Source organism: Anolis carolinensis, chromosome 6 (assembly GCF_035594765.1).
Source record: "Anolis carolinensis isolate JA03-04 chromosome 6, rAnoCar3.1.pri, whole genome shotgun sequence".
Classification (NCBI taxonomy): Eukaryota; Metazoa; Chordata; class Lepidosauria; order Squamata; family Dactyloidae; genus Anolis; species Anolis carolinensis.
The window spans coordinates 8,870,424-8,898,000 of NC_085846.1; the positions used below are offsets into that span (position 1 = coordinate 8,870,424).

At 41.5% G+C, this 27,577-nt stretch overlaps 1 long non-coding RNA gene and 1 gene segment (V, D, J or C); both read right to left on the bottom strand.

Moving 5' to 3' along the window:
• Nucleotides 1-761: 761 nt before the first annotated feature.
• On the bottom strand, nt 762-1,547 carry LOC134299854 (uncharacterized). The gene is made up of 2 exons (XR_010007091.1): nt 1,443-1,547; nt 762-1,346 (listed from the first exon to the last, which is right to left on the bottom strand). It is a non-coding gene; the product is annotated as an uncharacterized LOC134299854 (long non-coding RNA).
• A 16,882-nt stretch (nt 1,548-18,429) lies between these two features.
• On the bottom strand, nt 18,430-20,337 carry LOC134292376 (Ig heavy chain V region 914-like; the record flags this gene model as incomplete). The annotated part of the segment is given in 2 exon segments: nt 18,430-18,856; nt 20,017-20,337. Coding segments are annotated over 2 exon segments (471 nt in total), but the record flags the coding sequence as incomplete, so codon positions are not given.
• Nucleotides 20,338-27,577: the final 7,240 nt, after the last annotated feature.

Genomic DNA, 27,577 nt, shown 5'->3' on the forward strand with positions numbered 1-27,577 from the left:
ATAGCAGAAACTACAGAGGCCACCCAGTCCAACCGATTTCTGCCATGCAGAAAAAGTCCAGTCACCCACCCTCATCAGACTGCCATTAAACCTTAGTAGTAGTAGTAGTAGTAGTAGTAGTAATAATAATAGCAAAAATTGCAGAGGCCATCCAGTCCAACCCATTTCTGCCATGCAGGAAAAGCACAATCAAAGCACCCCTGAGTGGTGGGAGGGAAATAGGGTTTTGGAAGCATGGAAGGTGAGGGAAAGGGGATTTTAGCAGCTAAGGAGGTGGGGGAAGAGGAGGAGCAGGAAAGAGGAGAAAAAGCTTGGAGGAGGAGGAGGAGGCGGTGGTAGGAAGGAACTGTGGAGTCTCAATTGCATAGCATTGAGCCCTAGATGTTCAAGTGGTATCAAACAGCATTAATTCCACAGTGTAGATGCACCTATGATTCACTGGAAGTTGTCTGTTTAAGAGAAAAGAAACAAAGTGATATATTTTCAAAACCTTATGGCAGGAATACCACAGGAAATCGTGTTTTTTTAAAAAGCGGTATGTGGTTTGCCAAGTGTAACGTTTGTGACTCAAAAGGGGAAGGGGATATTGTTTTTCCTGAGCTGACATTCAGAACTGGGCACAGCCTATGATGCCAGATTTCTTCAAGAAATATTTAAATAAAAAATAATTTTTTCCCTCCACCCCAGACTACTTCTTCAGTATGTGAAATTCTCTCCACTATTTTCCCTGTTAGTCTACTTCTGATCATAAGCCAGGAAGGTTTATAACGATCTGTTTTTATTTTGTTCGATCATTTGAATGAACATTTTTTTATTGAACACCTGAAACAAACTGAAATAAGCATCTATGTATATATACTTGTACACACTCAAAGATTGAATCTGGGTGTAAGCACAAAGTGATTAATCTTCCTGTCTTTTTGTATAGCCCTTCTATATTACAAGTCTCTCATTTGTGGCTTTCCTCTGCCCCCTCTGGTGACTTTGTTCTCAAGTTCATGCAGCCAAGGGATTTTGTCAGAGGTCTGCTGGGATCCCTTTCACTGTGTCGCTTGCACAGTAATAGACTGCAGTGTCTTCTGCTTTGAGGTTGTTCATTTGCAGATAGAAGTTGGTGCTGTCCTTAGAGGCAGTGAATCGCCCCTGGATAGTAGGGGAATAATAGTTGCTCCCAGCATTAAGATACTCAACAAGCCATTCCAATCCTTTGCCTGGCTTCTGTCTGACCCACTCCATCCAGGTGGTGCTAAGAGTGATTCCACTGGTGGCACAGGCCAACTTATGGGATTCTCCAGGTTTTGTTAACACCGAATCTGCCTAGGTCAGAACCACTTGTGAGAGGACACCTGAAAGGAGGATGAAGAAAAAAGAAAGCTTCTTAAGACAAGGATATTCAAAGCACCCACAACCACAACATCCCTTCAATTTATATACCAACATACATGAGGAGGAGGCAGATAGGACAATGAGTATTGACCAAAGAAGTTTCATTGCAGAAAGACGGATTGGAAATTAGCTGCTGTGTGCTGCTCCAGGAAAGTCTGTCTCTCTGGTCAGGTATGTTCTGGGTTTAAGAAGGAAGGGAGTCTCTCTTGCCTTTGCATAAACCCATCAGCAAGTGCATGGGCAGGACCAATACAAAATAAAAAGCCACAATAACCAATATCTCAGATCTATTCTACAAACTGGTGAAGCTATTTTTTTCTGGTGAGCTCACTGCATTTAAATTATGGTGTCCCTTACATTTTTCTTGTGCTCCATCCATTTCTTCATTGTATTTTGCAGACATTTTATTCACTGACTGCATGGGGTTACTTTTGTTGGATGCAGTTATCACTGTCACTCACAAAAGTGTATTTTCTAAGATGAAATTGAGAACTTCAAAACACATTCTCATATCTATACTGGTCATTATTGAGATTTTTTGGTTCAGTTCATCCCTTTTGGGATACTGAGGACATTTTTATTGGGGGGGGGGGGAATGTGTGAGGCAAATAAAAATGACACATTTATTTTTTCAGGATCAGGTTGTACTTGATTCTCTGTATATTGATGCTGAAACTGAGTTCCAAAACTCCCCTTTCTCTCTCTCAAAGATTACCCATTGTTTTACAGCTATGTGGAAGAGGAAAGAATGTGGTCACCTTCATTCTGAACTTGGCCTTTTATAAAATTTCAGATGTGAAATCACACAAAGATAAGAGAAACAATTGCTGATCTGTGATTATTTGTATCCTGTAAAGTGACAGATCTTTCCCTGCATTGGTATATCATTTTTCATTACCTGTCTCTCATTTGTGGCTTTCCTCTGCCCCCTCTGGTGACTTTGTTCTCAAGTTCATGCCGCCAAAGGATTTTGTCAGAGGTCTGCTGGGATCCGTCTCACTGTGTCTTTTGCACAATAATAGACTGCAGTGTCTTCTACTTTGAGGTTGTTCATTTGCAGATAGAAGTTGGTGCTGTCCTTAGAGGCTGTGAATCGCCCTTGGATTGTAGGGGAATAGTAGTTTCTTGTAGTATCGTAATACCAAACAAGCCATTCTAATCCTTTGCCTGGTTTCTGTCTCACCCAGTACATCCAGTAACTACCAAGGGTGAATCCACTGGTGGCACAGGTCATCTTATGGGATTCTCCAGGTTTCTTCATCACAGGATCTGACTGGGTCAGCACCACTTGTGAGAGGACACCTGGAAGGAGGATGCGGGAGGGAGATCTACTTAAGTTAAAGAAACGCAATACAACCACAAGCACAGCATCACTTCAATTTATAACAACATTATCCCAAAGTGGAATCCCAACATACATGGGGAGGAGGCAGCCAGGGCAATAAGTATTGAGCAGAGGAGTTGCATTGCAGAAGGACAGATTGGTATTAGTTGCTGTGTGCTGCAACAAGGAAGTCTGTCTCTGGTGAGATACGTTCTGGGTTTAAGAAGGAAGGGGAGGCCCTCTTGCCTTTGCATAAACCCACCAACAAACACAGGGGTGGGACTGATACAGAATAAAAAGCCGCCACAACCAAGATCACAGACTTATTCTATAAACAAGTGTAGCTATTTTTTTTTCTGTTGAGCTCCCTGCATTTAAGTTATGGTATCCCTTACATTTTTTCTTATGCTCCATCCATTTCTTCATTGCACTTTGAAGACATTTTTTCACTGACTGAATGGGGGTTCTTTTGTGGGATGTGGTTATCCCTGTCAGCCACAAAAGTGTATCTTCTTAGTTGAAATAGAAGAATTCAAAACACATTCTTTCTGAGATTTTTGGTTCAGTTCATCTTTTTGGGATATGGAGAATATTCTTTGCGGGGAGGGAAATGTATGTGAGGCTAATAAAATGACCCATTTATTTTTTCAGGATTAGATTTTACTTGAATCTTTGTATATTGATGCTGAAATTGGGTTCCAATCTCCCTTTCTCCATCACGAAGTCTCCCCATTTTTTAAACCAGCTATGTGGAATGGATAATAATATGGTCACCTTTATTCTGAATTTGGCCTTTTTATAATATTTCAGATGTGATATTTCATTTCACATTTTTCAAGATTACTTATTTGAGCAGGAAGAGATCTCCATTACTTAATGTGGCACTTTACAACCAGAAGCATCCTGAGTTCTTCTAACATCTTTGATGGCTGAATGAAATGAATAGTGCTTAGCAGAAGGCTGACTGTTGTGGGGAAAATCATATATAAAAAAGCAGAAAATCTGTGATGAATTGAGTTGAATAATTAAATTATTATATATAGGAATGCCTAAGCAATTTTGCTCATTCATTCTGTTGGTAAGGCAGCTCTATCTTGGCTTCTAAATCAGCAGAGAGAATTCTATTCAAGGACTTAAAACTAAGCAAATGGCTATAGGGAACGATCACCCACACAACAGGAAATCACACAAAGATAGAGAATGTGTGATTGTTTGAATCCTGAAAAGTGATGAATCTTGCCCTACTTTGGTATATTTCTCTTGTATTACAGGCCTCTCATTTGTGGCTTCCTTCTGCCCCATCTGGTGACTTTGTTTTCAGGTTCATGCAGGCAAGGGATTTTGTCAGAGGTTTGCTGGGATCCGTCTCACTGTGTCTCTTGCACAGTAATAGACTGCAGTGTCTTCTGCTTTGAGGTTGTTCATTTGCAGATAGAAGTTGGTGGTGTCCTTAGAGGCTGTGAATCGCCCTTGGATTGCAGGGGAATAATTGTTGCTCGAAGCATCATAATACCGAAGAAGCCATTCCAACCCTTTGCCTGGTTTCTGTCTGACCCAGTGCATATAATAGCTGCTAAGAGTGAATCCACTGGTGGCACAGGTCATCTTATGGGATTCTCCATGTTTTTTCAACACTGAACCTGACTGAGTCAACACCACTTGTGAGACGACACCTGGAAAAAGGAGGAGGGAGAGAGATCTATTTAAGTTAGAGAAACTCAATACAACCACAACTACAATTTCAATTTATAATAAAGTTATCCCAAAGTGGAATCCCGACATACATGGGGAGGAGGCAGCCAGGGCAATGAGTATTGACCAGATGAGCTGCATTGCGGAAGGATGGATAGGATCCTAGTTGCTCTGTGCTGCACCAGGAAAGTCTGTTTCTGGTCAGATATGTTCTGGGTTTAAGAAGGAAGGGGAGGCCCTCTTGCATTTGCATAAACCCAGCCAAACACAGGGGCAGGATTGATACAGAACAAAAAGCCCCCACAACCAAGATCCCAGATCTATTCTATAATCATGTGAAGTTATTTTTTTTCTGATGAGCTTGAATTTAAGCGTCCTTTACATTTTCTCTTGTTTTCCATCCATTTCTTCATTGAATTTTGCAGATTTTTTTACTGACTGCATGTGAATTCTTTTATGGGATGTGTAAGGTGTTTCTGACTACCTGTATAATCATCTTTTGGTTAAATTTAAATCTATTTCACTTTTCTTCAATTTTTTTTGCTTCCTGAGCTATATGGATGCAGTGGTGCCTTTTGCCTTTCCCATCTTTCCTTAATTTCTATCTTAACACATTTTTATTTGCCCTCTATATCTTGACATGTTAGCAGCAAACATTTTAGGTACAGGCTATTGGTTTGCGGTTTCTGTTTTGAAACACATTGACATTTTTGTACAAGCAGGAAGGAGAAATCAGTCTCTATGCTTGGTCATCTCGCACAATAGTATAAGGACCTCATTATCTGAAGTACTTTTTGGTGGCATGTACCAGTTTGCCTATACAGTACTTTTATGACGGAGCCGCTGGCTCCCATCTTATGACATAGAGCAACTTCTGGCAAGGCTTCATCGCAAAAGTATAGGTGAACCAGCGTATGTCACCAGTGTGACAACACGAGAGGCTTCCCATGTTAAATGGGAGTCAATGGGAGGAATCTGAGTGGCCAACACTTCCCCCTGTGAGATGGGGCGACGGGTGAGCCTGGATGATGCAGGGCATAGGGTGATGGGTTCCTCACGCCTCATGATGGGCACCCCTGGATTTGCTATACTGGTGGCCTGTCTGATGAGATTGCAAGGCAGAGTCTTCAAGCTTTAAGTTTTCCATTTGTAGAGAAGCTGAAGTTTGGGAGTTGTCTCTGAAGATGTTGAACCTTCCCCGGACCTTCAGATTATATCATTGCTTATTTCCCCCTGACCTACTTACTGTAGCCACCCACTCCAGCCCTTTCCCTGGTGCTTGGCAGATCCAGTTCATGCTATAGTTAGTAAAGGTGAATCCAGAGGCCTTGCAGATGAGTGGGAGGGAACCTCTGAATGGCAGCCTGAAAATGAAGGGCAAACTGCGAGTCTGAAGGAATCCATGTAAGAGATCAGTATAAACCTTTGTCATTCTACAGAAAAAAATGTTACCCGACAGAATGGCAAAGAAGAAGAAGAGATACACCTAGAGCAGTGATTCTCAAAGTGTGCTCCATGGAACCCTTGGGGCTCCGTGACGCATGCCAAGGGACTCCACAGTTTCCCTCCCCCCCTCCTCCTCCCCCTCTTCTAAGTTTTCCCTCCCCTTTCCTGCTCCTCTCCTTCCACTAACTCCTTCACCACTAAAATCCCCTTTCCTCACCTTCCATGCTTCCAAAACCCTATTTCCCTTCCACCGCTGAGGGGGTGCTTTGATTGTGCCTTTCCTGCATGGCAGAAATGGGCTGGACTGGATGGCCTCTGGAGTCTTTCACTGAGATACTGTTAGGTTTATGTTGGTTAAAATTATTCTTCACTTTAAACATTACATCTTTCTTTCTTTCTTTCTTTCTTACTACAACAAGATGTGTGCAGTGTTCATGTTTTTTTCTCAATTAGTTCACTCTCCATTCATCTGCTACTGGCCTAGGCCATCTGCCAAATTTTAAAACTCAAGGATTAAAAAAGTTTGCCCATGCCTGATTTACACACACACACACACACACACACACACACACACACATTATATATTATACATAATATAATATATAAACAATTATTGGGGCTCCATGAGAAACTTTTGTTTCAAAAAGGGCTCCTCATCTGAAAAGGTTTGAGAACCCCTGCTCCAGAGCATTATGCCACTAATAGGATTGGAAGCTATTGGGATCCCTTAATGAACCCTTAATGAAAGAGAAATTAGATGAACATATCCTCAAGTGTATACACACACACAGTAAAGGTAAAGGTTTCCCCTTGACATTAAGTCCGGTTGTCTTTGGGGGGTGGTGCTCATCTCCATTTCTAAGTCAAAGAGCTGGCGTTGTCTGTAGACATTTCCAAGGTCATGTGACCATAGGCATGACTGCATGGAGTCCCTTACCTTCCTGCCAAAATGGTACCTATTGATCTACTCACATTTGCATGTTTTCGAACTGCTAGGTTGCCAGAAGCTGGGGCTAACAGTGGGAGCTCACCTCCCTCCCTGATTCGAACCACCAACCAGCAAGTTCAGCAGCTCAGCAGTTTAATCGGCTACACCACCAAGGGGTCCTGAGCCCCCGGGGGCTTCACACACATACATAAACATACATATGCACACACACATTCATAAAGGTTGAATCTGGATATAAGTACAAAGTGATGAATCTTTCTGTCAATTTGTATATTTCTCCTGCATTACATCTCATGTGTGGCTTTCCTCTGCCCCCTCTGGAGACTTTGTTCTCAAGTTCATGCAGCCAAGGGATTTTGTCAGAGGTCTGCTGGGATCCCTTTCACTGTGTCGCTTGCACAGTAATAGACTGCAGTGTCTTCTGCTTTGAGGTTGTTCATTTGCAGATAGAAGTTGGTGTTGTCCTTAGAGGCTGTGAACCGTCCTTGGATTGTAGGGGAATAGCTGTTGCTCGCAGCACTACCATACCAAACAAGCCACTCCAATCCTGTGCCAGGTTTCTGTCTGACCCAGTGCATCCAGGTGCTGCTAAGAGTGATTCCACTGGTGGCACAGGCCAACTTATGGGATTCTCCAGGTTTTGTTAACACTGAATCTGCCTGGGTCAGAACCACTTGTGAGAGGACACCTGGAATGAGGATGAAGGAAGAAGAAAGCTTCTTAAGACAAGGTAACTTAAAGCACTCACAACCACAACATCACTTCAATGTATATTCCAACATACATGAGGAGGAGGCAGATAGGACAATGAGTATTGACCAAAGAAGTTGCATTGCAGAAAGACGGATTGGAAATTAGCTGCTGTGTGCCGCACCAGGAAAGTCTGTCTCTCTGGTCAGGTATGTTCTGGGTTTAAGAAGGAAGGGGAGTCTCTCTTGCATTTGCATAAACCCATCAGCAACCGCAGGGGCAGGACCGATGCAGAATAAAAAGCCACCATAACCAAGATCCCAGATCTATTCTATAAACATGTGAAGCTATTTTTTTCTGGTGAGCTCCCTGCATTTAAATTGTGGCACCCCTTACATTTTTCTTGTGCTCCATCCATTTCTTCATTGTATTTTGCAGACATTCTTTTCACTGACTGCGTGGGGGTTCTTTTGTGGGATGTAGTTATCCCTGTCACCCACAAAAGTGTATTTTTTAAGATGGAATTTAGAACTTCAAACACATTCTCAAGTCTATTCTAATTATTTCTGAGATTTTTTGTTCAATTTATCTCTCTTGGGATATGGAGGACATTTTTATGGAGGAAAAAATATGTGAGGCAAATAAAAATGACCCATTTGTAACAACAACAACAATAATGATAATAATAATATTTTGATAATACTTGGCAAATAACTTCAGTGGCTGGAGGTTATGGATATCTTAAAAAGGTGCTTGCTGTAAGTTTTAAAAATTGTTTTATTTGATATGTTAATTGGGTTTTTATATTGGGATATGATGTTTTAACTAATTATGTATTGCGGTTGGATGTATTTGTATGAATTTTATATGTTGTATGCCACTTTTAATCCCACCCACAGGAGAAAAGCAGGATAGGAATGAAATAACAATAAAAAGAATAACAACAACAACAACAGCAGAAACTCCAGAGGCCATCTGGTCCAACCCCCTTCTGCCATGCAGGAGAACCACAATCAAAGCACCCCAAGCAGATGTCCATCCAGTCTTTGTAATATCAATTTGACAGGGCTTGGGCCATGGAAGATGGATGAAGAGTGAACTATGTGAAAAAAGCATGAACAAATTCCTATGCACACTGCACATATTTCACTGTAATGTGAAAGAAAGAAGGATGCAATATTTAAAATGAAGAACAATTTTAACCAACATAAACTTAACGGTATCTCAGTGGAAGACACCAGGGACCATCCAGCCCTTCTGCCATGCAGAAAAAGCCCAGTCAACCACCCTCATCAGATGGCCTTCCAACCTTTGTAGTAGTAGTAGTAGTAGTAGTAGTAGTAGTAGTAATAATCTATATATATATAAAAAAGTAATGAAATCGCCACCTAGGAGTAAACAACAAAAGTACAAGCCCCAGAACCTAGAAATTTTGCAACAAAATCCACTATCCTTGCCTCTAGGTTCGTACAACAAAACAATACGGCAGGAACCTACAAGGGGGCTACAAAACGGCAACAAACCATCTGCGCCTGCGCCAAAAGCCAGTCTGCGCACGGACAGAATAACCCCCATCCCTCCCCCTCAACGGGCACTCCCGCGTGCACCCCTTTTCCCACCGCCGACGCTGCCGCCATCTTGCCGACCATCCCCGAGCCACCACACACCAGGAGTAAGAAAGGGGCAGCCCCAGAGCCGGCCGCTCCACCTAGGTGGGCCCGGGGATTCCGTTAAAGCCTAGAGGGGAGGTTCTACTCACAGCAAGTTGGGCCGGTGGCGGGGGAGGATGGCGCAGAAGGCGAGCCCGTCGCAAAAGGAGCTGCTGAGGTCCCGGACCTAGCCCTCACACTGCCGGCGGCACCAGGCCTGCAAGGCGCAGCGTGGGCCCGACATGGCCTCAAGCATCCCAGGCACCTCTCCTGGCTCTCCTCCTCTTCTCTCCTCTCCTTGCCTCACCACTACTCCCAGAGGGAAACTCCTTCTCCTCCCGCCCAGGAAGGGTGCCATGGGGCTCTGCTCGGATCTGTCCCACCAGCGGGCACGGAGCCTCCCTCTCTGCCCATCACCACCAGCAGCCTCAGCGGTGGCGGAGGAGTGCTCTTCTGCTGAGGTTTAGTCGGGGCCAGCTAACACCGCCCAACAAAGTATTCCCATCACCAAAGTCTGGCAAATCCTCTGTTTTCTGAGGGCCACAGACAGTAGAAACACATGAAATAACGCAAAGAACACCACTCTCAAAACAAGGAAATTCCAGAAAGGAAACAATCAGTGCCAGCTAACACCTCCCAACAAAGGATTCCTTCAACCAGGAAACAGCCAGGCCTCGAAGCAGCAAGGCCATTCAATACTAATCAATGTAACTAATTGCAACATTCATACTTGCTCCACTCAGATTACTCATTGCTATTTAATCTGGCCAACCAACAATTCCATAAGGTTGAAAGTTCCCAGGCTTCCAAGCAGCAAGACTATTCACTCCTCTTCAATCTGCCCAACCAAGATTTCCCCTAGATGTAAAACCCTTAGGTTTGGAAGCCACTCCATCCCATTCTACCAGCCCAAGCAAGGAGGCCCCTATATAGAAAGCACCAAGGCTTAGAAGCAGCGAGGCTATTCAGTGAAATTCCAATTGGCCACAGCAACGCGTGGCAAGTCACAGCTAATAATAATAATAATAATAATAATAATAATAATAATAATAATAATAGCAGAAACTGCAGAGGCCACCTAGTCCAACCCATTTCTGCCATGCAGGAAAAGCACAATCGAAGCACCCCCTGAGTGGTGGGAGGAAAATAGGGTTTTGGAAGCATGGAAGGTGAGGGAAAGGGGATTTTAGCAGCAAAGGGGGCAGGGGGAGGGGAGGAACAGGAAAGAGGAGGAAAAGTTTGGAGGAGGAGGAAGAGGATGAGGTGGTGGTAAAAAGGAACTGCGAAGTCTCAATTGCATAACATTGAGCCCTAGATGTTCAAGTGGTATCAAACTGCATTAATTCAACAGTGTAGGTGCACCTATAACTCACTGGAAGTTGTCTGTTTAAGAGAAAAGAAACAAAGTGATATATTTTCAAACCTTATGGCAGGAATACCACAGGAAACCATGTTTTTTTATTTTTTAAAAAAGGGGTATGTGGTATGCCAAGTGTAATGTTTGTGGCTCAAAAGGGGAGGGGATATTGTTTTTCCTGAGCTGACATTCAGAGTTAGGGGACAGCCTGTGATGCCAGATTTCTCCAAGAAATATTGAAATAAAATAATAATAATTTCTTCCCTCCACCCCAGAAAGGTTTATAACAATCAGATTTTTTATTATGTTCCATAATTTCAGCCCACATTTTTCAATGAACACCTGAAGCAAAGTGAAATAAGATGGATATGTCATCAAGCATCTATGTATATATACATCTACACACAAAAACAAACACACACAGGTTGAATCTGGATGTAAGCACAGTGCATGAATCTTCCTGTCTTTTTGTATAACCCTTTTGAATTACAAGTCTCGCATTTGTGGCTTTCCTCTGCCCCCTCTGGTGACTCTTTTCTCAAGTTCATTCAAGGGATTTTGTCTGAGGTCTGCTGGGATCCATGCACTGTGTTTCTTGCACAATAATAGACTGCTGTGTCTTCTGCTTTGAGGTTGTTCATTTGCAGATAGAAATTGGTGCTGTCCTTAGAGGCTGTGAGTTGCCCCTGGATTATAGGGGAATAGTAGTTTCTCGTAGCATCATAATACCAAACAAGCCATTCCAACCCTTTGCCTGGTTTCTGTCTGACCCAATTCATCCAAGTGCTGCTAAGAGTGAATCCACTGGTGGCACAGGTCAACTTATGGGATTCTCCAGGTTTTGTTAACCAAGTCTGCCTGGGTCAGAACTACTTGTGAGAGGACACCTGGAAGGAGAATGAAGGAAGAAGGAAGCTTCTTAAGACAAGGAAACTCAAAGCACCCACAACCACAACCACAACATCCCTTCAATTTATATCCCAACATACATGAGGAGGAGGCAGATAGGACAATGAGTATTGACCAAAGAAGTTGCATTGCAAAAAGACGGACTGGAAATTAGCTGCTGTGTGCCGCACCAGGAAAGTCTGTCTCTCTAGTCAGGTATGTTCTGGATTTAAGAAGGAAGGGCAGTCTGTCTTGCTTTTGCATAAACCTGCCAACAAACACAGGGGCAGGACTGATACAGAATAAAAACCTTCCAAAACCAAGATCACAGACTTATTCTATAAACACGTGTGGCTTTTTTTTTCTTCTGGTGAGCTCCCTGCATTTAAGTTATGGTATCCCTTACATTTTTTCTTGTGCTCCATCCATTTCTTCATTGTGCTTTGAAGACATTTTTTCACTGACTGAATGGGGGTTCTTTTGTGGGATGTGGTTATCCCTGTCACCCACAAAAGTGTATCTTCTTAGTTGAAATAGAAGAATTCAAAACACATTCTTTCTGAGATTTTTTGTTCAGTTCATCTTTTTGGGATATGGAGAATATTCTTTGGGGGGAGGGAAATGTATGTGAGGCTAATAAAATGACCCATTTATTTTTTTCAGGATTAGATTTTACTTGAATCTTTGTATATTGATGCTGAAATTGGGTTCCAATCTCCCTTTCTCCATCACGAAGTCTCCCCATTTTTTAAAACATCTATGTGGAATGGATAATAATATGGTCACCTTTATTCTGAATTTGGCCTTTTTATAAAATTTCAGATGTGATATTTCATTTCACATTTTTCAAGATTACTTATTTGAGCAGGAGGAGATCTCCATTACTTAATGTGGCACTTTACAAACAAAAGCATCCCCGTTCTTCTAACATCTGTGATGACTGAATGAAATGAATAGTGCTTAGCAGAAGGCTGACTGTTGTAGGGAAAATCATATTTTAAAAAAGCAGAAAATCTGTGATGAATTGAGTTGAATGATTAAATTATGATATATAGGAATGCCTAAGCAATTTTGCTCATTCATTCTATTGGTAAGACAGCTCTATCTTGGCTTCTAAATCAGCAGAGAGAATTCTATTCAAGGACTTAAAACTAAGCAAATGGCTATAGGGAACGATCACCCACACAACAGGAAATCACACAAAGATAGAAAATGTGTGATTGTTTGAATCTTATATAGTGATAAATCTTGCCCTGCATTGGTTTATTTCCTTTGCATTACAAGTCTCTCATTTCTGGCTGTCCTCTGCCCCCTCTGGTGACTTTGTTCTCAAGTTCATGCCGCCAAGGGATTTTGTCAGAGGTCTGCTGGGATCCATCTCACTGTGTGCCTTGCACAGTAATAGACTGCAGTGTCTTCTGCTTTGAGGTTGTTCATTTGCAGGTAAAAGTTGGTGCTGTCCTTAGAGGCTGTGAATCGCCCCCGGATTGTAGGGGAATAGTTGTTGCTCCCAGCATTCTTATACTCAAGAAGCCATTCCAACCCTTGGCCTGGTTTCTGTCTGACCCACTGCATATAATAGCTGCTAAGAGCGAATCCACTGGTGACACAGGTCATCTTATGGGATTCTCCAGGTTTTTTCAACACCGAATCGGACTGGGTCAGCACCACTTGTGAGAACACACCTGGAAGAAGGAGGAAGAAAAAAGTTTCTTTAGACACGGAAACTCAAAACAGTCACAACCACAACTTCACATCCATTTATAATACAGAAGTTCCCAATGTGGAATCCCAACATACATGGGAAGGAGGAAGCCAGGGCAATGAGTATTGACCAGAGGAGTTGCATTGCAGCAGTTACAGATTGGTCTTAGTTGCTGTGTGCTGCAACAGGGAAGCCTGTCTCTGGTCAGATATGTTCTGGGTTTAAGAAGGAAGGGGAGGCCCTCTTGCCTTTGCATAAACCCATCAACAAACACAAGGGCAAGACTGATACAGAATAAAAAGCCCAAATAACCAAGATCCCAGATCTATTCTATAAACACGTGATGCTATTTTTTCTTTCTGGTGAGCTCTTTGCAGTCAAGCATTTTTTTTAACATTTCTTCTTATTCTTCATTTATTTCCTCATTGTGCTTTGCAAACATTTTTTCAATGACTGCATGGGATTTATTATTTTATGGGGTGGCTATTTCTTTCACCCACAAAAGTGTATTTTCTAGATGAATTCAAGGCGTTATAATACTTTCTCAAGTCCATTCTATATATTTCTGAGATTTTTGGATCAGTTCAGTTACGCTCATAAGTTTCTCTTTTTTGGGATGTGGAGGACATTTTTATAGGGGAAAAATCTATGTGAGGCAAATAAAAAGTGACCCATTAACTTATAGAGGTTCGCGTTGTACTTGAACTCTGTGTATTGAACTATATTGCTGCTGGAATTGGGTTCCAACCTTCTATTTCTCTTTCTCAAAGGCTCTCCATTTTACAACTACAGTAGAGTCTCACTTATCCAACATAAACGGGCCAGCAGAACGTTGGATAAGCGAATATGTTGGATAATAAGGAGAGATTAAGGAAAAGCCTATTAAACATCAAATTTAGGTTATGATTTTACAAATTAAGCACCAAAACATCAAGTTATACAAAAAATCTGACAGAAAAAGTAGTTCATTACACAGTAATGGTATGTAGTAATTACTGTATTTACGAATTTAGCACCAGAATATCACAATGCATTGAAAACATTGACTACAAAAATGAGTTGGATAATCCAGAACATTGGATAAGCGAGTGTTGGATAAGTGAGACTCTACTGTATGTGGAAAGAAAAGGATCATGGTGATCTTAATTCTGAAATTGGCCTTATCTTTGAATTTGCAGGTGCAAAAGGATATAATATTTATTTTCACATTTTTGAAGATTTCTTATTTAAGAAGGAAAGAATCGCCATAATGTAATGTGAGAGTAAATGAAATGGACACTTTGTCCCACAAGGCCATTTGATTAATTGGCTTTCTGCTGCAAGTGAAAAATTGTGTAGTTTTTGAAGGCAACTCATGGTTTGGAACTTTTTCTCACAAAATGTGCACACCCTTTCCTGCACGTGAAACGACACCCTCAATTCAGGTTGGTCAAAGGAGGGAGTTGCATTGGGAGGAGGATGGTGTGATCTCAGATTTGGTCAGCTATGCCAGGAATGTCTGTGTCTGGTCAGTTGTGTTGTGGGCCTAAGAAGGAAATGAAGACCCTGTTGCCTTTGCATAAATCCATCAACAAATCCCGGGTAGGACTGATGCAGAATAAGAAGTCCCCAAAACCAGGATCCCAGAGCTGTTTGATAAAAATTTGTAGCTATTCTTTTCTGCTGTATTTTGCAGACAGTTGTTTAAACATTTCTGTTGCTCATTCATTTAATGTGTCTAGCGTAGTTGTCCATGTAACTCATGAATGTACATTTCCTAAGGCAGAGCCGGCCCAAGATAATTTTCAAGTGTAAGCGAATAGAAATTTTGGTGCCCCCCCCCCCCCACACACACACACCAAACAACATGAACGGGCCAGCAGAGCATTGGATAAGCAAAAATGTTGGATAATATGAAGGCCAAGTGTGAATAACTGCAGTTGATCACTTTGATTAGCATAGAATAGCCTTGCTAGACATGGTTATGGTTATTGAGCATTATTCCTAGCAGTGCAATAATTGAGGACTTTTTAAGTATTGACCATTGGACTGATTCTGGACTATGATTTTGAACTTATGTGGTTGTAATTGTTGTTTTTAGTAGTTTTTGTTTTAATGTTTGAGTTTAATTGTCATTATATTATTGGAATTTGTATGTCGGCCATTGAATTGTTGCCAGTTGTGAGGCCACCCTGAGTCCTCTTCGGGTGAGAAGGGCGGGACAGAAGTATGGGAAATAAATAAATAAATAAATAAATAGTAAAAAAAAGGACAGTAAAAAAAGGACAGTAAAAAAGAACACTCAAAAACAGGGGAATTCCAAACATGAAACAATCAGGGCCAGCTAACACCTCTCAACAAAGATATACAAACCCCACTTGCCTAGTTTCCAACACACCTCACAACCTCTGAGGATGCCTGCCTTAGATGTGGCCCTCCTCTGGACACTTTCCAGCATTATTTGGCAGAGAAGGAGAAAGAATTTGGGCCCTTCCACACAGCTCTATAACTCAGGATATCAAGGCAGGATAACCCACATTACCTGCTTTGAACTGGATTGTCTGAGTCCTTACTGCCATATATCCCAGTTCAAAGCACGTAATGTGGGTTATTTGTTTGAAGCCATTCTTCCAAGTTCTAGTCTCCAAGGCAGAAGGCAACAAGCTTGGTCCATCCTCCCTATGACTTCCTCTCACATTATTATACATGGCCATCAAGTCTCCTCTCAACCTTCTCATCTACATGCAAAACATGCCCAGATCTTTAAACCGCTCCTCATAGGGATTATTCTCCAAAGCCTTGATCATTTCAGTCACTCTCCTCTAGACAGATTCATGTTATCATTTAGTATTACAGTAGAGTCTCACTTATCCAAGCCTCGCTTATCCAAGCCTCTGGATTATCCAAGCCATTTTTGTAGTCAATGTTTTCAATATATCATGATATTTTGGTGCTAAATTTGTAAGTACAGTAATTACAACATAACATTACTACGTTTTGAACTACTTTTTCTGTCAAATTTGTTGTATAACATGATGTTTTGGTGCTTAATTTGTAAAATCATAACCTAATTCGATGTTTAATAGGCTTTTCCTTAATCCCTCCTTATTATCCAAGATATTCGCTTATCCAAGGATTAGCTTGGATAAGTGAGACTCTACTGTACTCATTATTTTTCCTGGAAACTTTCCAAGGCCTGAAGATAGGAGGTATGGTGGCACAATGGGTTAAACTCTTGTGCCAGCTGAACTGTTGAACTGAAGGTTGGGTTGCCGACCTAAAGGTTGCCAGTTTGAATCTGCAAGACAGGGTGAGCTCCTGTCCGTCAGCTCTAGCTTGTAGGGACATGAGAGAAGTCTCCCAGTAGGATGGTAACACATCTGGGCATCGCCTGGGCAACATCTCTGTAGATGGCCAATTCTCTGACACCAGAAGCAACTTGCAGTATGTTCTCAAGTCGCTTCTGACAAGGAAAAAAAGCTGATGGTTTGTAGATCAGTCATAAAGAAATTACCATAAATAAATGTCTCTTAAATATTTTGCCAATATCTGCTTATTATTCCTTCTATCCAATAGAGAAAAGTTCCATAATAACCTCAGGCCCATCATGAAAGTTGGGCAAGGTTACCTTCCGTACAATTTATAGAATCTTTCACCTAGCATGAACACAGAACTTTTGGTAGGTAAAGGTAAAGGTTTTCCCTTGACGTAACTGACTCTTGGGGTTGGTGCTCATCTCCATTTCTAAGCCGAAGAGCCGGTGTTGTCCATAGACACCTCCAAGGTCATGTGGCCGGCATGACTGCATGGAGCGCCGTTACCTTCCCGCTGGAGCGGTACCTATTGATCTACTCACACTTGCGTGTTTTCAAACTGCTAGGTTGGCAGAAGCTGGAGCTAACAGTGGGCGCTCATTCCGCTCCCGGGATTTGAACCTGGGACCTTTTGGCCCGCAAGTTCAGCAGCTCAGCACATTAACACACTGCGCCATCAGGGCTCCCACTTTAGGTAGCTCTGCTCAAATGAAATCATCCAAATGAAATCATTACAAAGGAAATCCAGTTAGTTCATCCTTTCATAGACCAAAACAGTTTAATGGAGACACCCAACCCACATAAACTGGATTACTCAGGATGAGGTCAGAAATAACCAGTCAGCTAATCATAGAATCATATGGGACATCCAGTCCCAAACCCTGCCATACAGGAAAAGCACAATCAAAGCACCCCCAAAAGATGGCCATCCAGCCTCTATTTAAAAACCTTAAAAGGAGAAGCTTCTACTGAACTATGAGGCAGTGAGTTCCACTGCTGAACAGCTCTTACAGTCAGTAAGTTCTTCCTAATGTTCAGTTGGAATCTCCTTTTCTGTAATTTGAACCCACTGCTCCATTGAGTCCTAGTCTCCAAGGCAGCAGAAAACAAGCCTGCTCCTTTTAGATCAGGGGTCCCCAAACTTTTAAAGCAGAGGGCCGGTCCACGATCCTTCAGACTGTTGAGCGGCCGAATTATCATTTGAAAAAAAAAACCGAACAAATTCCTATGCACACTGCACATATCTTATTTGTAGTGCAAAACAATAACAATAACAATGAAAGACCAATACAATATTTAAAAATGAAAATAAATTTAACCAACATAAACCTGTCAGGATTTCAATAGAAAGTGTGGGCCTGCTTCTGGCCAATGAGATAGTCAGGTTAATTAGGATTATTGTTGTTGTGTGTCTTCAAGTCATTTCAGACTTTGGGCAAGCCGAAGTCCAAAATTATTTATTTATTCATTTACTACATTTATTTACTACATTTATATCCCACCCTTCTCACCCTGAAGGGAACTCAGAGCAGCTCTATGTACATACAATATATTATATTATTAGCATAGCACAATATTAGCATTATATATTACTATATTGAACTATACCACTATATGTAACATTATATGTAATATATAACATATAATTAATATTATTATATGGTATTATTATTAGTATTATATTGTATAAAATGATAATATTATTATCAATATCATATGTATATACAATATATTATATTATTAAAACTGATATAAAAATATTATATTATAAATGAGGGTGGGGGCCAGGTAAATGACCTTGGAGGGCCGCATCTGGCCCCCGGGCCTTAGTTTGGGGACCCCTGTTTTAGATATTTAAACATGGTGATCATGTCTCCTCTCAACCTTCTCTTCTGCAGGCTAAACAGACCCAGCTCTTTAACCTACTAATCATAGGGAAGGTGGGAGCCCCCAATAGCACAGTGTGCCAGCAGGACTGATGACTTGCCCGTTCGAATCCAACCTGGGGAGAGCACGGATGAGCTCCCTCTATCAGCTCCAGCTCCATGTGGAGCGGTCTGAATCAAGGTAAATCAGGATGGTGGCGATGAGGAGAGCAGCCAGTTAGGGAACATTTAAAAAATGGTAATCAAAGATATGGGAAATAAAGAACATGGACAGACTGACTTTCCTGATGAAGAAGCATAATGGAAAACCAATCAAAGAAACAGGAATATATAAGAAAAGGACAGACACAGATTGAAGGAACTCCATAACTGAAATAAGAAATAGCCAACCCAGGCAACATAAAAGGGGGGCACAATCTGCCCCCTAATAAAATAAAACAACTACTCCTCTACATCCAGCAACTTGCTCCACAAAGAGACTAGACTCATTGAACCGAAGATCCAATGGAATATACCGATCCTCTCCCCCTCACCCAATCCCCCCTCCCCCACCACGAATTCCATGTTTTTTCTTTTATTTTTAATTGTAAATTAAAAAACATCAATTAAAAATATTCAAAAACAATTTTTTTATCATGACTGTATGCATTGCATTGCTGCTGCTGCTGACTGACCTGAAGGTGGGCACTGACTGGACATGCAGGCACAAGTGAGATGGTTTTAACAGCAAGATAGAAGCTGCTCTGCTACGATCAGTCAGCCGGGCCCTATCACCTCCTGGCTGGCAGTTCCACGTGGTGGGTGGCTGGAGGCTATGCCTGCACAAAAACAGCCAAAATGGCTGATGGGAGTCCTGTGCGCGTGCGCATAGAAGTCCCATCGGCCATTTTGGGTGATGGCATGCCAGTCCTGTGCATGCGCTGCACTCAGGGCCTCCATTGCCGGCGCCAGGACAAAGAAGCCCCATCGGCCATTTTAGGCGATGGCATGCCAGTCCTGTGCCGTTGTGTGCATGCGCTGCACTCAGGGCCTCCATTGCCGGCGCCAGGACAATTTGGACAAACACTGTGACCGGAGCAAAACGGGGGTGCTGCCAAGGACTCCACACAGCGCCCCCCCTCGCCTGCGCCCGACGCCAAGGCGTAATCTACGTACTGCATTGGACCGGGCCTGTCCTAAGGTGAAATGGAGTATTTCTCACACATTCTGAAGTCCATCCCAGGTATTGGTGAGATTCTGCTTCAGCTCACTCCCCCCCCCCCCCCACACACACACACACGCATACCAAATTTTATCATATTTCAGAATTTGAAAAATGGAATGCTTTTAGTGGTGATATCTATGTGAAGGAAATAAAAAGTGAGCCATTTAGGATCACGTTGTGTTTGAATCCCTGTACTTTGCACCCTCTTGATACTGAAAGTGGGTTGCAATTTCAAAGACTCTTCATTTTTTACAACTCTGTAGCACATAAACATAAGGTAGCCATCTTGATTATGAAATTTCAGGTGCAAAGAATGTCATTACACATTTTTTTCAAGATTTTTTCAAATTACACAAAGATAGAGAAATAATTGCTGATGTGAGATTGTTTCAATCCTGCAAAGTGATAAATCTTGCCCTGCATTGGTATAACTTTTTGCATTACAAGTCTCTCATTTGTGGCTTTCCTCTGTCCCCTCTGGTGATTCTGTTCTCAAGTTCATGTCGCCAAGGGAATTTTGTCATATTTCTGCAGGGATCCTTCTCACTGTGTGCCTTGCACAGTAATAGACTGCACTGTCTTCTCCTTTGAGGTTGTTCATTTGCAGGTAGAGGTTGGTGCTGTCCTTAGAGGCTGTGAATCGCCCCTGGATTGAAGGGGAGTAGTAGTTGCTCCCAGCACTATAATACTCAACAAGCCATTCCAATCCTTTGCCTGGTTTTTGCCTGACCCACTGCATTGTAGTGCTGCTAAGAGTGAATCCACTGGTGGCACAGGTCATCTTATGGGATTCTCCAGGTTTTTTCAACACCGGATCTGACTGTGTCAGCACCACCTGAGAGAACACACCTGGAAGAAGGAGGAAGAAAAGAGTTTATTCATACATGGAAACTCAAAACAATCGCAACCACAACTTTACATCCATTTATAATACAGAGTTCCCAAAGTGGAAATCTTAACATACACGAGGAGGAGGCAGTCACCGCAATGAGTATTGACCAGAGGAACTGCATTGCAGCAGTTACAGATTGGTCTTAGTTGCTCTGTCCTGCAACAGGGAAGTCTGTCTCTGGTCAGATATGTTCTGGGTTTAAAAAGGAAGGGGAGGCCCTCTTGCCTTTGCATAATAAGCCCATCAACAAGCACAGCGGCAGGAGTGATACAGAATAAAAAGCCCAAATTACGAACTTCCCAAGCCTCCGGTGGCGCTGAGCTGCTGAACTTGCAGACCGAAAGGTCCCAGGTTCAAACCCGGGGAGCGGAGTGAGTGCCTGCTGTTAGCTCCAGCTTCTGCCAACGTAGCAATTCAAAAACATGCCAATGTGAGTAGATCAATAGGTACCGCTCCGGCGGGAAGGTAACAGCATTCCATGCAGTCATGCCGGCCACATGACCTTGGAGGTGTCTACAGACAATGCCGACTCTTTGACTTAGAAATGGAGATGAGCACCAACCCCCAGAGTCAGACACGACTGGACTTAACGTCAGGGGAAACCTTTACCTTTTTACCTTACCAACTTCCCAGATGTATTCTATAAACACGTGAAGCTGTTTTTCTTTCTGGTGAGCTCTCTGAACTTAAGCAGGTTTTTTTTTACATTTCTTCTTGTTCTCCATCCATTTCCTGATTGTGCTTTGCAAACATTTTTTCAATGACTGCATGGCAGGCATGTAGCCGGGGTGGGGTGTGTGTGTGGGGGCTTGAGGGGCTTCAGCCCCCCCCTCCAATTCTTAGGATGGTCTGTGAGAAGGCCTTACTGGTACGTGGCATGGTGGCGTCCTTGTCTGCGCCTGGGCCCTCAGCGCACTCTCTTTCCTTTTCGGTGCCCCTGGTTTCAGCCTTCGGTGCTGGGAGAGGAAGGGGAGTGCGCCGACAGCCCAGGCGCCAAAGAGGATGCCACTGCACCACAGACCATTTGGAGGCTGCAATAGGCCTTTGCGCCCGTGCACTGTTAAAGTCTTTAGAAATTTTGAGAGCAAATGCAAAATATCATTTTATAAAACTCTTTGTCTTAGCAAGAACAACATCTGAAAAAATATTTCAAAGCAACTTGACTATTCCAAGGTAAAGTTCAAGTCAGGTGCATCGGGCAAATCCAGGGACTAATTCTGTAGAAGATTATTTCAGAGTTGTGGTGTTCATACTGTTGAAGTGCTCTGACACATACCATGTGTCGATTCACTCATACAGAACATTACTGAAAGGTTCATGTCAAATGAAGACATTTTAACCAATTTCCAGGTTCTCCTCCCTGTATTTTCAGGTCTAGACAAAGTTCACCATATGGAACAACTGTCAGAATACTTTGAAAATGATGCAGCACTTGTTTCCGTCAAGGCTGAGTACATAATGTGGTGTAATATTACACCATCAATTAAGAAAGATACTGAGGTAATTAAAGTGTTGGAACTGTGTGACAAAACCTACTATTGGTCAATAAATTTCCTTTTGACTTTGTTAGCTACTCTACCAGTAATGACATGCAGTGTGGGAAGATAGTTTTCAACCATGGAGAGAGTGAAAAGTGTATCTAGAAGTTTAATGACAGACTAGAGACTAAGTGGACTAGCAATGATTTCCATCAATCGGGACATCACTATCAAAGTAATTGACAAAATGGCCAGGGAGAAGAAAAGAAGACTGTTGCTGTAAAGTAAAAAAATAAGTCAAAAAGTATTCTAAGTTAATGAAAGTAAATAAATAACATTTATTATGTAAACTGTTACGTTTATTTATATCATGATCAGATCACCAGGCACACTATATCCCATATGCATGGGGGTACTGGGATAACGATACAAAAGGTTTGCTAGGGTAGATCCTCTCTCACCCAGATTCAGCCCCCCACCCCTCCGCCCCCAAATAAAAATCCTGGCTATGGTCCTGCTGCATGGGATCCATTTTTTATGGGGTGGCTATTAAATACACCCATAAAAGTGTATTTTCCAGATCAAATCAAGGCCTTATAACACTTTCTCAAGTCCATTCTATGCATTTCTGAGATTTTTGTTCTGTTCAGTTACACACAAAAGTTTATCTTTTTTGGGATGTGGAGGACATTTTATAGGGGAAAAATCTATGTGAGGCAAATAAAAAGTGACCCATTAACTTATAGAGTTTTGAGTCTACTTGAACCCTGTGTATTGAACTATATTGATGCTGGAACTGGGTTCCAACCTTCTCTTTTTCTTTCTCAAAGTGCCTCCATTTTACAGCTATGTGAAAGGAAAAGGAACGTGGTCATCTTCATTCTGAGCTTCATCTTATATTTGAATTTTCAGATGCAAAAAGATATATTTAATTTCACATTTTTGAAGATTTTTCATTTGAGAAGGAAAGAATCTCCATTATTAAATATAAGAGTAAATAAAACGAACATTTTGTCCCATGTAGCCATTTGATTAATTTGTTTCCTGCTGCAAGAAAAACTAGTGTAGTTTTTGAAGGCAATTCATGGTTTCGGACCTTTTCTCACAAAATGTTCAACCTTTTTCTGCACAAGAAACAAAGCCTTAATTTGTCTTTTGTCCATTAGCTTATCTATTCTTGTTGACACTTAACATATGTCCCTGGCACTCAGAGTGAACTTTGGTCTTGCTTATGGGGAAACATCTGTTTGCTAGGGCAGAATGTATTTTAAGGCTACGAACACAATCTGCTGGTGATTACATATTTTCCTATTTCTCTTTCTTAACATGATTACATTCAATATATAGTTTCCAATACAAGTATTATATTTTCCCAATACACCTTCATCAACCTAACTAACCTTACAGTGATATTCCTCTAGGAATACAATGATTTCCATAATGTTGACCTATTTTCAAGATTTTTCTTGTGCATGAGAATTAGCACTCTTAGGCTAAGCTGCTGCTTAGAAATGCCTTGTCATGTTCCACAGTTCCCCATTGTCACAGTATAGATGGATCTGAGGGGAAAGACTTCATAATCATGTGAGACTTTTGGGTTGGCTTCATATTCACTTCCCTTCACTGTGTGTATCTCTTGAACAATAGTATACTGCAGTGTCTTCTGTTTTCAGGTTGTTCATTTGCAAATATAGCAGACTATTCGAATCATCCCTGGAGATGACGAAGCGTCCTTTCACTGCATCAGAGTAAGCAAGGTAACTTGAGGATGTACCTATCCGTGCAACCCATTCCAGGCCCTTTCCAGGAGCTTGTCTTGCCCACTCCATATAGTGGCTGCTGAATGTGAAGCCAGAGGCTTTGCAAGAGGTTAAAACAGTTTCTCCAGGCCTTCTTACACCTCCTCCAGATTCTTCCAACTTTATTTCTGATTGAACATCTTGAAAAGGAAAGAAAACAAAACCCATATAATTATAGGTCATTCAGATTAAGGATGAAATGTAATAGTCATTTTTATTTAAATTGAAATTTAAAAAATACCTCGAAAAAGTAGGAAAAAGAAAATGAAGTGAAGCCAAAATATCACTTCCATGATTCTTTTGCTTTGAGAATAATCAAGCAGGGAGTGATCAAGATGTGTAGTATGGCCCTGCTTGATTAATGGGAGTATATGTTAGCTCTGAACCGGAAGCCATCTGCGTATTTGCATGCCCAGAAAAATAAAGCAGGAGGACAAGGCTTCAGCATCCAACTCTACAAGGTTTGGGAAACAAGACAGAATTACAATTAGGAACAGACTAGAACAGTGGTTCTCGACCTGTGGTCTTCCAGATGCTTTGGATTTCAGCTCCCACCATTCCTAGCAGTTGATAACATGCCTGGGATTTCTGGAAGTTGAAGTCCAAAACATCAGGAGCACCAAAGGTTGAAAACTACTACACTAGAACATTAAGTCCAAGGTATTTTATCAGAAGGAAGATATAACAGAATTCAACAAAAATCTACTACAGAGCAATGGAAGGAAATGATAAGGTGATTTCTATTCATGGTAGCTTAATAATCTTTAAAAATCACTAAGGTAAGTTAACAGGAATGAGTGACGGAGCCTCTCAAATGGACTTGCCCATTTACGATGGAATATATTTGGGTCACACTTGATATGAAGGAATTTTCCTAGACCTGAACCCTGTAAGTGAAATCCAGCATCCAGAATCTTTTTGATAGCCAAAAGCTCAGTTCATCTTGAGAAATACCAAAGCTGGCCAATTGGGGTTGAATATTGTGATTTCCCAGAATGTAATGCACCTCACTCCTGAAAATGGTGGTGTTATTCCACACCAATCTACCTCTATCATCTACTCATCCATCCATCCATCCATCCATCCATCCATCTATCCACATAATAAAAGTGAAAATCTGTATGTGGCAGGGGTGTCCACTCACACAGACAGAGTCCCACCTCCACAAACAGCTATAGTTCCCACTAAGCAGGAGCCACCCATGGCCCTCTGACCACTGACATTGCAGGTTATAGCGCGTGCCATTAACATGTGCAAGATACCTTTTCAAATCACCCGGGAATCACTGGCTACCCAAGCCAGTAGAGTAATATAGTAGAAGCGAGAGTGTCTGTAGGTCTGCATTTCCACACATTTATACAAAGTCTAGTTCAAGCTCTTCTCCTGGACATTGATTCACCCAACATATATAGAAATATATATGAAGCTGGAGGTTCAACAGGAGAGGCTGGGAGACAAACCTGTAGGTCTTTACATTCTCTCCAGGCTCCTTTTTCCAGAAGCATAACCTTAGACTGGTATTATGCAGCAATGCAGCTGCACAATGCCATCATGTTGACCCATCTTCAAGATGTTTTGTGTATGAAATTCAGTGCTCTAAATTAGCACTCTAAGGATATCCTGATTGCGCATAGCTATGCCTTGTCATGCCCACTTTCCCTCGTTGTTACAGTACAGATGAATCTGAGGGGAGGGTTTTCATAAACACATGAGGCTTTTTGGTTGGGTTCATATTCACTTTCTTTCACTGTGTCTCTTGCACAGTAGTAAACTGCGGAGTCTTCTGTTTTCAGGTTGTTCATTTGCAAAGATAGCAGACTATTTGAATCATCCCTGGAGATGATGAAGCGTCCTCTCACTGCATTCGAGTAGCGAAGGGGATTTGAGGAGGTACCTATCTCTGCAACCCACTCCAGGCCCTTTCCAGGAGCTTGTCGCACCCAATTCATGTAGTAGTCCCTGAATGTGAAACCAGAGCCTTTACAAGAGAGGGAAAGGGAATCTCCAGGCCTTTTTACACCCCCTCCAGACTCTTCCAACTTCACCTCTGATTTAACACCTAGAAAAAGAAAAAAAAATCAAACACATACAATTATACTTTATTCAGACTAAGGATGAAACGTAATAGTCATTTTTGCTTAAAATGAAATAAAAAATACCTCGGAAAAGTGCAGAAACAAAAATGAAGTGAAGCCAAAATTTCATATCTGCGCTTCTTTTGCTTTGAGAATAATAAATCAGGGAGCGATCAAGGCACACAGTGTTGTGTCTACCAGTTTGGGTGAGTTGAGGAAGTATATGCCAGCTTTGAATAGGAAAGTACTTGCAGATTTGCATGTCCTGCCAAATAAATCAGGAGGGCAAGGCTTCAGCAACCCACTCTATGAGATCTGAGGAATGAGAAAAATATTAAACACAAGGTACTTTATTGGAAGGAAGATTTAACTGTGAATTCAACAAAATTTATCTGCTTAGCAATAGAAGGAAATGATTTCCATCCATGGTAGCTTCAAACAGAGATGAAAGAGGCCACAAAGAGATTAGATAAACTGGATCAGTAAATGCATTCAGGGCAATTCTACCCACTCTACATATTTTTAAAATGTGTATATATACAGTAGAGTCTCACTTATCCAACATAAATGGGCTGGCAGAACGTTGGATGAGCGAATATGTTGGATAATAAGGAGAGATTAAGAAAAAGCCTATTAAACATCAAAATAGGTTATGATTTTACAAATTAAGTACCAAAACCATAATGTTTTACAACAAATTTGACAGAAAAAGTAGTTCATTACACATTAATGCTATCTAGTAGTTGCTGTATTTATGAATTTAGCACCAAAATATCACAATGCATTGAAAACATTGACTACAAAAATGCATTGGATAATCCAGAACGTTGGATAAGTGAGACTCTACTGTATAAGCAAGGGTGAGTGTTAATGTTACCTCTGCTTTCCACAGTGAATTGTTGTAAGCCCCAGATTCTTAAGACATTAGTTCATTAAGCATTGTCAACAAAATAACTGCGGAAAAATCTAACTCAGCAGCTGAACGTATGCTTGCCTAACTGATGTTGATTTCTTTCGTATGTGGAGTTGCCTATTTCTTTTTCTTCTGTACCTCAATGGTGCCCTCTTGCGAGAAGCAGGAGGAAAAAAATCATGAAAAAACAGGAGATCCTGGACAAATTAGAAATGGTGTTCATCTTGTTTTTTCCCTTAGTTTTCTGCCAGCTACTCTAAGCTTTGTCCAAAAGCATATTCTTGTAGATACATGCTTGATAGGCTGCTTTGATATGATATGTGCCTGGCCTTGCAGCCTTGAAGCAACCAAAAAATGTTATGTTTCACTCCTAGGATGCATCTACACTGTAGAATTAATATAGTTTGACACTACTTTAACTGCCACGACTCAATGCTATCGCTATGGAATCCTGGGAGCCGTAGTTTTACAAGGTCTTTAGCTTTTTCTGCTAAGACTGTGGGTGTCTCACTAAATTCCAGGATTCCATTACATTGAGCAATGGCAATTAAAATGAGATCACAATGCTTTAATTCTACAGTGAAGATACACCCTTTGTAAGAGCCTCTGTAATCTGTATCAAGCAACTGATTTCTATGGAATGTTAGACCATACAACCCATGTTTTTTTCCAATTTAAGATGGATGAGTCATTGTATTCTCAGTGGTGTTGATTGTCAACAGCATTTAAAACACCTTAAAAACATTTTCTATGTTACTCGAATGGACATAAAGGCAATTCTTAACCAATCCTGCATTAAGAGGTACATGTAGTTGAGCCTGGAGTGCCCCCTCCACAGTGTGGAATGTTTGCTAATTATTTTGCAAATTTCTCTTAATTGTTCATGCACAGCCCTTCCCCCTTTTCTATAGGCTACTGAGAGTGTATCTATCTTGCAGAATTAATGCCATT